The sequence below is a fragment of the Mesoplodon bidens genome (assembly GCF_964165515.1).
Source record: "Mesoplodon bidens genome assembly, chromosome: X".
In the NCBI taxonomy this organism is placed as follows: Eukaryota; Metazoa; Chordata; class Mammalia; order Artiodactyla; family Ziphiidae; genus Mesoplodon; species Mesoplodon bidens.
This window is the reverse complement of record NC_138163.1, coordinates 53,896,343-53,910,207: the sequence shown is the minus strand read 5'-3', so window position 1 is coordinate 53,910,207 and position 13,865 is coordinate 53,896,343. Positions and strand designations below refer to the sequence as shown.

The window sequence follows — 13,865 nt, the reverse complement described above, 5'->3', positions numbered from 1 at the left end:
TTGAGAAAAAAAAAAGAGAGACAGGTGAGACAGTCTCTAGTGAGGTGACCCTAATAAACATGGTTATCCTGCTGTAGACCTATTTGTAAAATCCCTTTCAATGATGCAAAAGTATGAGATATGTGGGGGACATTTTCAACTTCATTTGAAAGCCTACTGTCTACAGCACACACTTCCCCATTATCTGACTTGGTCTCCATGAAAGGTGTTTTACAATTCTAGATTTCAGGTAACTGACAGTATCAGTTTGCAATGTAATCCTTGTCTGTAGACAAGCAACTTAATTTTATCCTGGCTAGGGAAACCTCTGTCTCCATTTGACCATGCATTTCAACACTCATGATGTATAAATGTGACAAAAAGGTGGTTGTTGACTTGGGCAAGATCAATTTCAGTGGAGGAGTGGAGGGACGTCCCCATTAGATGAGAGATGAAGACTGAGTTGAAGGGGAGGACGGGGGATGTGAATTGAGTATCAAGAGTTCATTGTAGATCTTTGGTTGCAGAGTGCAGAATATATATGTAAAGAGGTCAGTAACCAGAGATGTGGACAGAGGTCCACAGCATTAAATGATGTTCTATAATCACCATTTATAAGATACTTGAGCAGCTTGAAATCTTAATGAGAAGGATCTGTCTCTTCTTAGATTTAACATCTGAATGTACCACACCAGCCTTCCCACACTTTATTTCCTTGTTTCCTTCCATTCAGGAGAAGCCTAAAACTTACTGAAGGGCTAGTGCAGAGTTTCTTCTTAATGTCTGTTAAACGTATGAACAGATGAATAGGTGGATGCACAATGTGTCAAAGATGTGCTAAGAATTTAAGGATTTTTATCCCTGAGTGCAGAGCTCCTCGTGCAGATGACTGAACCCATGGTGGTGGGTGGCTGAGAGGATGCAGCTTCTCAGGACTCTGCAACTGACAGCTGCAAGATGGGAGCCCTCAACTTCAGTGTTCAGAAGCACATATAGGCAGACTGCCACACCTTATGTCCTGGAGGGATCCATCCCTGACCTGAGCAGGTGAGTTCACAGACAGGCTTGCCTTCCATCTGGGGGAACGAGACTATTGTCTGCTCAGAAGCTTGCTGTGGTCCAACTCTTGTGCCATTTCGAAAGACTCCAGAACGAGCAGATCCAGCTCCTCTCTAAACTTGAACTCAACATATATCACAAAGAGATATTCTCAGTCTCTTTCTAGGGTTACACATTGTCCATAGGAGCCCCCAGAGGACACACACACACACACACACACACACAGACACACACACACAGCCTGGAGCCTTCATGCAGGCAGTAGCCCTAGGAAAACTTGCTGGCTTATAAGGCCGTCACTCATGGTTTGGTAGGTTGCAGAGGTCACTGGAACTTTTTGTATTAATAACTAATGCAAATGATGATTAGCAGAATAGTCTGCTTACTAGGGATACTTTTAAATAACCTTACTATCCAATTAAATCTGATGACAATAAGAGAATTTCTATGTTCCTGTTTTTCAAGTGTAACAATAAACTACTGAGAATTTCTAGTGTGGGTGTGCATATGGGAACTCCTATAAAGTCTGATATTGCTGGTGGGGATTTCACTTAGTACAACTTTTTCACAGGTTGACTTATCAATATGCATTAATGAATCCAGGAAGTTTTGACCTTCTTGCATTTGGAGCCTGTTCCTTCAATTATTCATCCTCAGCATAACACCTGTCCCTCTATTATACTGTGCATATTCCTTATGTTGTCTGGGAATTCACTTTCAAACACTAATGACCTAATCACATTCACTTGTCTCCACAGAATAGGAAAATGAAGTACAACTTGCATAAATACAAGCAGGACTATCGGCCTGGCATCGGAAGTGAAGATAGATTTCAGAAGTGACACAGATCAGCAGGAAAGCAAGACTTATTTGAATACGGTGTCATGTGCGGCTGAGCATCATGCAGTCTGCACTTGGACATACAGGGTGTCAGTCTCTGCTTTTCCTCTTAAGAGAAGGATGACCCCCAGCCAAGTAGCGTAACCTCTGTACATTACTGTTTCTCCAGCTACAACATGATGTAAAGATATGTTATTCTCTACCTTCCAGGAATGTTGTGGAAAATGCATGAGAGAGAAAAAATGCATGCATTCACAATAGATAAGTCCCTATGATTTTCTGGGTCAGAGGTCCTGCCCTACTATATAACTTTTCAGTTCCAACCATCCAAAGACTATTCACAAATGGCCGTTCAAGTACAAAGTAATGCAAGGACTTATGCCTATTGAATTCATTCAACACAGAGTATGATAATATCTGAAGTGTAGATTGGAAAGTAATTACATAGAAATAATAGCTTCTTCCATCCCATCTAAGGTCTCAAAAGTGCTTTCCCAGATGGTATCTCATTAGCCTCTACATCTGAGAGGTTTTATCCAAAAAAATGGCCAGCATGGAGAAAACGATTTAGCCAAGAACCTATGATGTGCCTGAACCCCAGTGATTTACTGTAATGTTCTTCTGCAAAGCCCATTCTTGCTGGGTTACAGTACATGTTATTCTTTCTTTTTTTATTATTGAAGCATAGTTGATTTACAATGTTGTGTCCATTTCTGCTGTACAGCAAAGTGATTCACTTACGCATATATATTCCTTTGGACTTTCTTTTCCATTATGGTTTATTAGAGGATATTGAATATAGTTTCCTGTGCTATACAGTAGGACCTTGTCGTTTATCCATTCTATGTATAATACTTTACATCGGATAATTCCAAACTCCCAATTCGTCCCTTCACCACCCCCTCCCCGCCTTGGCAACCACAAGTGTGTTCTCTGTCTGTGAGTCTGTTTCTGTTTCATAGATAAGTTCGTTTGAGTACACATGTTATTCTTAAGAAATTAACATAATTATTAAAAGTGGAATGGGAAAGGATATGAAATAATGTGAAATGGACCAATGGTTTTCTTTCACACACCCACTGGAAATGCTGGAGTCAGGTTTCCTTTCTCCTAAATTATCTGAGAAATGACTCCAGCACAGAGGAATGACACTGAAGTGAATACGTAATAAAAACTTATACATTTCCCTTCCATTTAATATTTCCATATTATTGTCTTATAATCATGTGGTTTGGATTGTATCAATGGAATCTGCTTTAAAGGATGGTCAGGTATGAAATAAGACTATTCATCCCTATTCAGTACTATATGTATCATCTGCCTGATTGACCTTTTGCTCCTCACAGTAATTGTCTAATATGGATAGAATTGTTTCCATTTTACAAGTGAGGAAAGGCAAATTCAGAGATACTGTGATGCAGCTATTATAAAATTTCCCAACCGCTTTTCACATCCCTTTTTTTTGCAGCCTCTAATGATCATTGCCTAGAGCTACGTTTCATAAAAGGTTGCAGAAGAATGATGTACAAATTCTTTAATTGCTTCTGCATGTATCGGCGGAAATTCTTTTATAAAAGAATTCTTCCCTCAACAACTATGTGTAGGTATAACATGCACAGGAAAGGCAAGGTGTATATACAGTTCATTGGCAATATTTCCACTTTCAAAAATTAGGTGTTTCCCTAGGACTCTCAAAGGTGAGCACTGAGTTGGTTTTGTTGGCTTTTTTTTTAGAGTTGTCATAGATGTCTCCATATTTGATGTGTTTTAGTGCATGATAGTCATTAATGTTTTTGATGTTCAAATTGTTCTACCTTTGGCCAATGGGAGGCCCTGAGGTTATGAGCCTTTTTTTTTTTTTTGGTACGCGGGCCTCTCACTGTTGTGGCCTCTCCCACTGCGGACCACAGGCTCCGGACGTGCAGGCTCAGCGGCCATGGCTCACGGGCCCAGCCGCTCCGCGGCATGTGGGATCTTCCCGGACCGGGGCACGAACCCGTGTCCCCTGCATCGGCAGGCGGACTCTCAACCACTGTTCCACCAGGGTAGCCCCAGAAGCAATTTCTTATTGAGCCCAAGGAAGAAGAATTAGCACAGAAGAGCAAAGAATAGGCACAGTTCAGCTAGACAGAAGTCATGACACATATGTCCAGTTCCAGAGCCATCCACTGACCACAGGACCTGGGTTGAGTCTCTTCCCCTGTGTCGGCCTGAGTCCTAACATAGAAGTACACTCGATATAGAAACAGGGGTTAGGGGTGGGAGGTTTTCGGTCAGAAGACCAGGATTTGATACTGGGAACCATTACTGTCTGGTTGACTTATCTCGAGCAAGTAATTTATCTAATATGTGTGCTATACTTGTTGCTATCTTTTATTACTATTGTGGGTTTATTCTTTCAGTTTTATGAGTATTATTATTTTTCTTACCACCCAGCCAAGTGTGAATGGTAGGAGTGGTGATTAGCACAAAGTTGGGGACGAAGCCAACGGAGGGTGGAGAATATAGGAAGTGAAGACAGAGAATGGAGGTGAAGTAAGCAGACAAGGCCTGGGCTCTCTCTGGGTGCCAGGCCCTGGGCCCACCCTGTCATGACCCAGGGAAGGTTCTTACCCAACAGCACTCCTGCTTCTCAGCTGCAGACAGTGGTGACCTGGGGGCTGCCAGGGAAGTGCCCAGATGAAGGACTATAGCCTTATTAGCTCCCTCCACACTGAAGACCACCAGAGCTGCCTCTCCATTGCCATCTCCCTGCTCTTTGCTTCTGAGTATCGGAAAAGGTACCACGTGGACACTTCCACACCTGACCCTTGAAGGGCTTTCCTCATACAAAAGATACTCTACCTTCCTCAGTCCTCAAAGGTTGTCCTGCACAACTTACATTCCCACCAACAGTGCAAGAGGGTTATGACCCAGCAATCCCACTACTGGGCATATACCCTGAGAAAACCATAATTCAAAAAGAGTCAGGTACCACAATGTTCATTGCAGCACTATTTACAATAGCCAGGACATGGAAGCAACCTAAGTGGCCACTGACAAATGAATGGATAAAGAAGACGTGACGCATATATACAATGGAATATTTGCTCAGCCATAAAAAGAAATGAAATTGAGTTATTTGTAGTGAGGTGGATGGACCTAGAGTCTCTCATACAGAGTGAAGTAAGTCAGCAAGAGAAACACAAATACCGTATGCTAACACATGTCTATGGAATCTAAAAACCAAAAACGGTTCTGAAGAACCTAGGGGCAGGACAGGAATAAAGACGCAGCTGTAGAGTATGGACTTGAGGACATGGGGAAGGGAAGGGTAAGCTGGGACGAAGTGAGAGAATGGCATGGACTTATATACACTACCAAACGTAAAACAGACAGCTAGTGGGAAGCAGCCGCATAGCACAGGGAGATCAGCTCGGTGCTTGGTGACCACCTAGAGGGGTGGGTTAGGGAGGGTGGGAGGGAGACGCGAGAGGGAGGCGATATGGGGAGACAAATACACATATACCGCATTCACCTTGTTATACAGCAGAAACTAACACAACGATGTAAAGCAATTATACTCCAATATAGATGTTAAAAAAATAATTGTCCTGCACACTAAGGAATGCGGACTCTGAGGTAAAGAAGGAAGTGCCTGCCTCTCAGAGGTATGTCATCTCCACGTTTTTACCTGACATATTGTACTTTTATCACTAATGACGTTATACATTTCCTATACACAGCCCATCGATACGCACACACAAAGACACACACACACACACACACACACACACACACACACGGAGATACGCTGTCAATTCCATTTGGCTCTACTTTATCTCCCCCATGAAACTGAGCACAATGAATGCTTTTCCAAGTTAATGAAAGCATGTGCACATGTATGTGTACTATCCTATTCCTCAATAGGGGTTTTGAGGGAGTACCCCTTGGGCCTGTTATATCAGGGGAGAACAAATTGACCATTCCCCCAGCCCCAGAAGCCCATTGTCTAAAAGGGCGGCTGCTCCACTGTCTAGAGGCTCTAGAGAGGGCGAGGGATGGAACCTCATTCCCAAACTCCCACTTACCTGGATAGGTGACAGAAGCTAGATGAGGAGGAGCTTTGTCATGTGTGAAATGGGACTCATCTTTAACACAGAGCTGTCCTGAGGGGTGAATGAGAAAACCTGGGGCTAAGGCAGGCATTGTGGAAAGGTGTTTCTCATTGTTTCTCCTAATGAGAACATAGATATCTTTATGAAGGAAGCAAATCTCTCTCTGGTACGCCTTGAGTTCAAAGTTTTAAAGACAGAAGGATCTCTTGCTTCTTGGGAGACTCAGAAGCTCCTAAGAGCTGCCCAACATCGTGCCTCTGAGCAGACCCTAACCCAGTTCCCCATGCTGGGAAGACAGGCTTGCCTGTGATTCACCTGATGAGCTTCGTGAGAGATGGCACCAGGGCAGCAAGCTGTCGTGTTTGCCTAACTGCTGCTCCTGCACTGCTCCGCCTGCTAATACGTTGATGGGAAAATTCTAGACCTGTCTCCCACTCAACAGTGCAGGGGTCCTCAGATCATGTGTCATCCAGCCACGTCACACCACACTTTCAACCATCCGCTGCCTCCCTGTGAGACCAAAACCTAAAAAGTACTACCATTTCATTGAAATACAATTGTCCCTTCTTTCATTCACTAATAACTAAATATATATTGGGCTTAAAATTTATACTATTCCATTTGAGGTGTCTCATTAGCTCTGTAGTAGAAATAAGATAAGAAGGAAAATTAATATATGGGCAAATTTAAGAGTGAAAAATGAGCTGAGATGGCTCCTTCCCATTAGCTGTTAACTTGCTCAAGCTTCAAGGCACTGAAGATTAAATAATCCCTCTTTGGACCCCTCTTCCCCATTCAGCCACAAGCCTCTCTTTCTCTTTGTCTCTGTCTCTCTATTTCCTTCTCTCTCTCTCTCATGATGAGATCTCATTTTCGGTAGATAAATATAGAAATATATAAACGTGCATAATAAATATGTAAACACCTACATAAGCAAACTTACAGGAAGATATGATGAAGATGAAAACATTCAACGGTTACCTCTGGGTAGTATGTTTTGGGCTAACGATTTTTTCCCCCTCCACATATACTGTGACATATACAGTGGAATGAACCTCATGCACACTCCTGAACACCCAACTCTCTGTTAATACAGAAGCAGCATCCATGAAATTAATAAAAATAATACAAGGCTGCTCAAAATAACTAGGTAGCTTCATATGTACCACGAATGAAATGTTCAGATTAAAAATGACTGAAATAAACAAGGAAAACAAATTACCTTTAAGTTCCCATTAATCCCTCCTCTACTCGTCCCAGCTCCCTCCTATCCCCATGCAAACCCAGCACTCACTTCTGAGACCACTAGAGGTTCATCTCAGATGGGGTGGAGGATGCCTCCATGATGTCCTGCTGCAGCTGGGAGAGGGTGTGCATGGAGCTGGAGGTGGGTGTAGGCACTGGGATGCAGAACACCACTGGGTCTCACTGGGGTTGGCATCCCTCACAAACAGCTCGTCATTCACGATGCACAGACTGAAGGAAAAATGGGCCCTCAGACAACTGATGGATGGACACCCTCACCCCCAATACTGACTCTGCTCCCAGTGGCACTCTGCAACCAGATTCCTTCCACGTCCCTCCTGTGTCTGTCTCCCAGGTTCCTTGACTGGTACTTCTGCCCCTCCCCACAGAGCCCACCTTTGGAGAGGCTGTCTACCACCTTCACTCGATTTATAGGTTTATCCCCAACCCATGGGCAATTTCGCATTTACCCTTTACCACAGCCCAAGGGCTGGACGCGCTGATCCCCATTCTCGGAAGAAGACACTGAGTCACACAGAGGTCATGTGACTTGACCAACGTCACACAGCGAGTGAGTGTTGTGTCAAGGAGAGAACCCATAGGCCGATTCCAGAGCCCACGCTCTTCTTAACCACTAGGCTAGACTGCTCCTGGCATCTCCCTGCTGGCTTTCCACAGTACTGAGTAAACCTAAGGTCTGTGCCATCACATTCCCACGCCCCTGAGCCCAGGGAAGGATGGGCATTCCCACGCACAACAGGGCTCTCACCTGCAGTAGCTGGCAGGGGTAGCGATGAAGGTCCGGGTGAAGGCATGCACACAGCCCTGACAACTTCCTTCAACAGCAAACAATAGTACCCCTTAGAGTAGCACATGCTGTACATGCTCACACGGTGGTCCCCAGTCAGGGTGTGACTGGACACTCATGCTGAGAGGGCAGTTGTTCACGGGGGCCAGGGTGTCTGGAATGGGCAGGGCCACTATAGGAGCAGTCTGCACCCAGTGACAACAGGGCCCCTGACAACCACTACACAAGTTCACGGGATGCATTTTTCACAGCCGCCCAAGAGGTGGATACTACTACCGCATTGTGCAAATAAGGAAACTGAGAGGTTTAGTAACGGCCCATGTTCTCAGAGTAAGTATCCGGGTAGAGAGCCACCAAACTCCACAGCCTATGTCCCCAAAGTCCAGGGTGTGCAGGTCAGACAGGCATGGACACAGCTCAGACCTGGATTGTCTGTGGGAAGACTGAGGGCTGGAGAACACAGTGGGGAAGGGGAGGGGAGGGGAGGGGAGGGAAGGTGGGGGAGGGCATGTGGGGAGGGAAGGGGGGAGTGGAGGGAAGGGAAGGGAAGGGAAAGGAAGGGGTCCAGGAAGCTGGGTGGTTCTGGGAGTGAGCCTGGCCAAGGGGAGGCAGCAATGAGACATCTGGGGAGGGGGTCTACACACACTTACCTTCCTCGAACACCCCGCTGACGGAGAAGCAGAGCATCGTTTCCTGAAAGGGAAGAGCCCAGGTGCCCAGTCACCACCTCCACCTCCTACCCACCTGCGGCTTCCTGGGCCCGCCCGAGGGACGAAGCAGGCGCTCACCATCTTGAACCAAATGTCCACCACGAAGGAGCTGAAGTCATGCTGAGTCTTGGGCAACCCACAGAGGGTGTGCACAATGACACGTTTTGTGTGCTTCAGCAGCTGAACCCGCAGGTCTGTGAGGGGAGGGCAAGCGAGCGAAGGTCAGGGGCTGCCACGCCCTGGGCCCTATGATTGACCCCTTCACCGCCCTTTCCCACCCAGTCTTCCCATCGCACACTCACGGGGGTCCTTGAGCTTCTTCATATTCCTGCTGTCCTTGAAGTACTCGCACAAGCTGCTTCTAGGAGACAAAGAGCAACAGTGGGTGGTGGGTGTTTGCAGGAGCTGGCCTGTGTCTGCTGGGGAGCCACACGGCCCAGGAGCAGAGCCTGTGCTGTGATACTCACGGGGCTGGGTCCTCGGGGTGGAAGGGAATGGTCAGGGAGAAGCAGGCCTCCTCGTGATAAGCCCCTGCGAGACGCTGTCGGTCTCCGTAGTCATGGATCAAGTAGCACCTAAGGGAGGCCAGTGAAGACAGTCCATCTCTGTGGTCTGGACCTCAAATGAGACTTGAAAACTCCCCTGAGCAGACCTGTGCTTAGGTGGCCTCACCTCTCATAGCCCTCCACCCCTTGCTCCGCTTGTCAGAGGTACTTACTGCTGTAGGAATTGCAGGACTAGGCTCTTCAGCTCATCAGATCCAAGGAAGCTGTGCTGGAATCAAATGGCACTTGAGACTATGCAGTAGATAAAGCCTCCCTGCAACACCCCAAATGTTGTTTGATCCACTTCCTCACCTTGCAGGGCTTTACTATGTAGGGAGTGTCAACGTCAAGGGTAACTGGCGACTGTTAACTCCTGGCCATCCTGGAGAAGGGAAGAGGAAGTCAGGAGTGGAGACCAGGGGAGTGGCCCTGGATGATCTGGGAAAAGGATGGGCCCAGGAGGGTGAGGGTCAGAGGTCAGGTGTGAAAGGGCCCTGGAAATTCCATGGGAAAGCTTACAGTGGATGTCTTCATCATGAGGTCCTGGAAGTCTCTAGTGTTATATTCAACTTGTGTGTGTGTGTGTGTGTGTGTGTATTTATGGGTATTTTTCCAGCAAGTATATCCATGTCATTTTCAGGAGTCCATGTCCCCCAAAATGGTTAAGCTTCTGATGCTAATATGTGATCTAGGTAAGACCCAACGGGCTTGAGGGCAGGTGCAGAGGCCACCAACATTCGTAAGATACAATGATTTACATAGGCACTTACCAGAGGTAACAACTTCGGGAAATATTCTCTGATGGCCCTGTCCAAAACCAAAAATAGAGAAGAGGTGGTTGATAGTTCAAGGTTGCAATGCTTCCTTTGAGGTAAAACAGTAATACCATAAAGAGAGGTCAGTGTGTTCTGGCCAATCCAGCAGCACCCTTTGCCCACATCTGCTTCTGATTTTAAGGGTTTTCGGTCCACTTGCCTGTTGAGCACTGAGCATCTGTCATCCTACTGTCCGAAAGGCACTGTCTCCTCATCTCTCTCAGTACCTTCACTTTAATATTCCTTCCCTCCCTCCCTATCCTTCGCCTTGGTAGCTCCCACCCAGACTACTCAGACTCCCTTCTCCAGTGCCACAGGGACCAGCATTTCAAACCCATGCTACAGGGCTTGCTTCCCCTCCCTTCCTTCCTCCAGGGCCCCACTGAAGGCTGTTGGGAGAAGAGGGCATGGAGTGGGAGCCCGGGGCCCTGCCACCTCACCGGGAGTCCAGCACTCTGGCAAGACCCGGACAACCCCCGGGATGGCCCAGGATGCTGGACTAGGGAGGTGAGTGAGGTGGGGCTCAGGGAGGGAGATGGAGGGGATGAGGACAGAAAGGGAGTGAAGGTAGGAGGGGAGAGATGAGAGAGACCTAGGGGCACAGAGACAAGGGAGAGAGAGAAAACAAAGGGAAGGGAAAGAAGCTCTCCCGTGGTGGGGGTCAGGGAAGAAGAGAGAAGAAAGGGGAAACGGCACACCCATTGCGGCTCTTCACCTGCCGCAGAATCGCCCAGACACACCAGGTAGGAATGGAAACTATGCACATATTGGGCTGGGGGCCCACTGGATACTGGCTGAAACTTTGTCACCTGTGTGAGCTCAGCCAGACTTGGGCATGGGAAAACGAGCAGCCATGGGGGCAGATCTTCCCCAGATGGAGGCAAGGGTCAGGTACCAGCTCCGTATGGGGCTGAGGATCCGTGGCCCCCTCTGATGACCACCGTCTTCTCTCCCGATGACCCCTGCACCTGTCTGAGTTGGTTCTTTATCTGAGGAATCATACCTGTCTCAGGCTGCCCAGGCCTCCAGTGAAGGACCAGGCGGGATGTTGTGACGTGTGCAGGGAGGGATGGCAAGTGCCCCTGAGAGGCCTGTCCTTCTGTCTCCTCTACCGCCTCTGCCCTCTGCCTTCCACTCCTGCCTCAGGAAGCCCTCTGATCACTGGCGGGAGCCCACGTCTGGCCCCTTGACTCAAGGAGCCATGCTTTTTCCCAAGCTGGACCCCAAGGAGGGTCCAATTCCTGGCACTGGGCCTGCAGAATGGATGTCATGACAGCAGCCACCCACGGCCTCAGCCCTCAGCATGGCGCAGGAAAGCCCCCATGTCAACCTGGGAGAGGAGGGTGGACCCCTTTGGAGGCAGGGGAAGAGGGCCCCTCTCAGAACGGGGGAGGCACACCCCAGCTCAGCACGTAGAAGGAAGGCTTCACTCAGCAAGAGGCCCGGGACTGGAGGACCCTTCTCAGTCCAGGGCGCCAGCATCTGGATCAAGGCTGGTCGCTCCTGGTCCTGGTGAGGAGGAGAAGCCCTGCTTCCTGGGGCACACTCTTGGGAGGCCTTGGTGCAATATAGCTGGGCGCAGAGAGCTGGAAACAGACCCCAGAGCGCCTGCAGAGGTGAGCAGGTCAGGGCAAGGAAACTCCTCACCGGTGATAGGCACAGAGAGAGCAGAAGGTGGGGCCTGTGATCCTCCCAGAAGACCAGGGCTGCCACCTCTGGCATAGGGGCACTGTCACAGATAGTCTAGGCTCCCATGGGTGAAGGTCACCAAGAAGGGTGACAGGGTGTTCACACTGACCTTACATAGGTGGACTGGTCTGCGAAGGTGCTACACAATGGGTTCCCTTGCAGCCACAGCTCTTCAAGCTTCAGCCCTTGCATCTTGCTCAACTTCCACACAGACTTCAGCTGAGAAATATGGGGTGGAAGTGGGAAATGGAATCCCATGAAAGGGGACATCCAAATCCCTGCACCCCCAGACACCTCCCTCCCTCACAGGTAGCTTCACCTGCCTCCTGTCATCACTCTGATGGCCACTAACACGCCCCCTCTGCTCTCAACCCAACTTTGACCTGGCTCCCTCTTCTCACCTCATTTTCAGAGAGGTTCAGTGTTTTGACCGTGGGGGCCACCTGTATAATGTCAGACAGGCCATCCAGCTGGTACAGTTTGTTGCTGCTCAAGTTCAAGGACAACAGCTTTGGGGCAAGAAGAGGTAGAGTGAAGGTTACTATCGAGGACCTTGGAGACAAATCTGCCCTGCACCCCAGCTCTTCCACCCCCTACCCTAATACCAGCACTGGGCCTACAGCCTTACCTCAGGGAAATTCTTTTTGATGACATGCAGGGTGGCAGCCATGCAGCTTCTTCGATTCAGAATTATATCAATATCATGGCCTACCAAGTCTTCAGGAAGGAGAGGGGAGGGAATCAGATGGCTGAGTGGGGTCTGGGGCCAGCACCAGCCCCTCCCCACGTTACCATCCCTAAGTCACCCTCCAGGAAGACCCCTCTGCCCTCGCCCGCCCTAGAATTACTGCTGTCAGCCATACCTGGGTGAAAGCGGAGCCTCTGGAGGTCAAGAGGTTGCTGGGAGACATCAAATCGTTTGCTCAATGTCAGCTGCAGAGAGAGAGAGATAGAGACAGCCGCTCTGAGGCTGTGGTGGTGGCAGGGAAATCGGGGGTGAGGGGGACGGGGCACTGGAGGAAGGAGAGGTGGGTCTGAGCGCTGGCACACAACACGCCTTGAGTCTGCATTACCTTTAGCTGCTCCATTTCTTCTGGCTTCAACTTATCCCGCACAGAGTAGGGAACAGTGGAGGGGCCGACAAAGACAGGTATCTGCAGGAAGAAGAGGTGGGGTAAGTACCAGGAACTCTAGTTCCCAAGAAGACAACCAGCCCCTGGCCTGTCCTCCTTCCTCAGGATGAGGTACACGTAACACCCTCGACACACACCTTTCGTCTCTCCTCGTCACAAATCTTGTAGCTGACATCCATCAATGCACAGGCAGTGCTAGCTTCCTGGACAAAGAACTGAGCCCCATTTTGCAAAAAGTGGAACTACAGGGATTGAATGCAACAGAAATAGTATCAGAAGCCAAGAGACCCTGCTGAACCAGGTCTCCCTCTCTCCCCCTTCCCTGTGCCCACGCGTCTGGCTCCGGCATCCTCTCTTACGTCCACTGGAGTGAAGGGGACACTGCAATGGCTCTGGATTGAGTTCATTAGCCATGTCTTGTCATACTTCATCCCACAAGGAATCTAAGGATGAAAAGAAGGGATGGGAGAGAGGACAGACAGCAGGGAGTTTAGGCTGGAGGACGAACCTTTTCCTGTTCTTTTCCGGCCTTCTACTGAGCTTGAAAGGGGCTTCTAAAGAAGGGACCACTGGTCCGATTTCTTATGGGTGTGTGTAATATGGATTTCCTAAATACTCTTTCTCTCCAGTCAAACTCTCTTCCACATAATCAAGGTGACAGAGATGATCTTCCTTTTATACATTTCCAGGAGATCCTACCCAGTGCAGACATTGCTTGCCCCTCAGACAAGGTCTCCAGAGGCTTGACCCTCCATCTCGCACACTCAGCTTGCCAAGCTGAGACCTCCAATGTGGAGTTGCTCCATATCCTTGGCAGTAGTTTCCATCTTTGCTTTGAGACAGGCTCCTCCGTTCGCCTCACCGTCAGCCTGTTCCCTTACATTGCTTCTCTGAATCTGACCTTAGATGAACAAGACTGTTAACTCTTGGTAATAAAAGGGACAG

At 48.5% G+C, this 13,865-nt stretch overlaps 1 protein-coding gene across 1 annotated transcript in view; it reads right to left on the bottom strand.

Moving 5' to 3' along the window:
• Positions 1 to 1,937: 1,937 nt before the first annotated feature.
• Positions 1,938 to 13,865, bottom strand: part of LOC308609332 (nuclear RNA export factor 5-like) — a gene marked incomplete at both ends in the record, with an annotated part of 13,002 nt that continues 1,074 nt past the window's right edge. Inside the window, 17 exon segments of the mRNA XM_081223023.1 lie at positions 1,938 to 2,081; positions 4,492 to 4,642; positions 7,990 to 8,056; positions 8,679 to 8,721; positions 8,817 to 8,932; positions 9,041 to 9,099; positions 9,206 to 9,313; positions 9,457 to 9,512; positions 9,596 to 9,649; positions 9,651 to 9,721; positions 10,539 to 10,690; positions 11,897 to 12,027; positions 12,189 to 12,296; positions 12,416 to 12,504; positions 12,651 to 12,720; positions 12,861 to 12,941; positions 13,058 to 13,162. Coding sequence (XP_081079149.1) covers positions 1,938 to 2,081; positions 4,492 to 4,642; positions 7,990 to 8,056; positions 8,679 to 8,721; positions 8,817 to 8,932; positions 9,041 to 9,099; positions 9,206 to 9,313; positions 9,457 to 9,512; positions 9,596 to 9,649; positions 9,651 to 9,721; positions 10,539 to 10,690; positions 11,897 to 12,027; positions 12,189 to 12,296; positions 12,416 to 12,504; positions 12,651 to 12,720; positions 12,861 to 12,941; positions 13,058 to 13,162 — 1,605 coding nt within the window.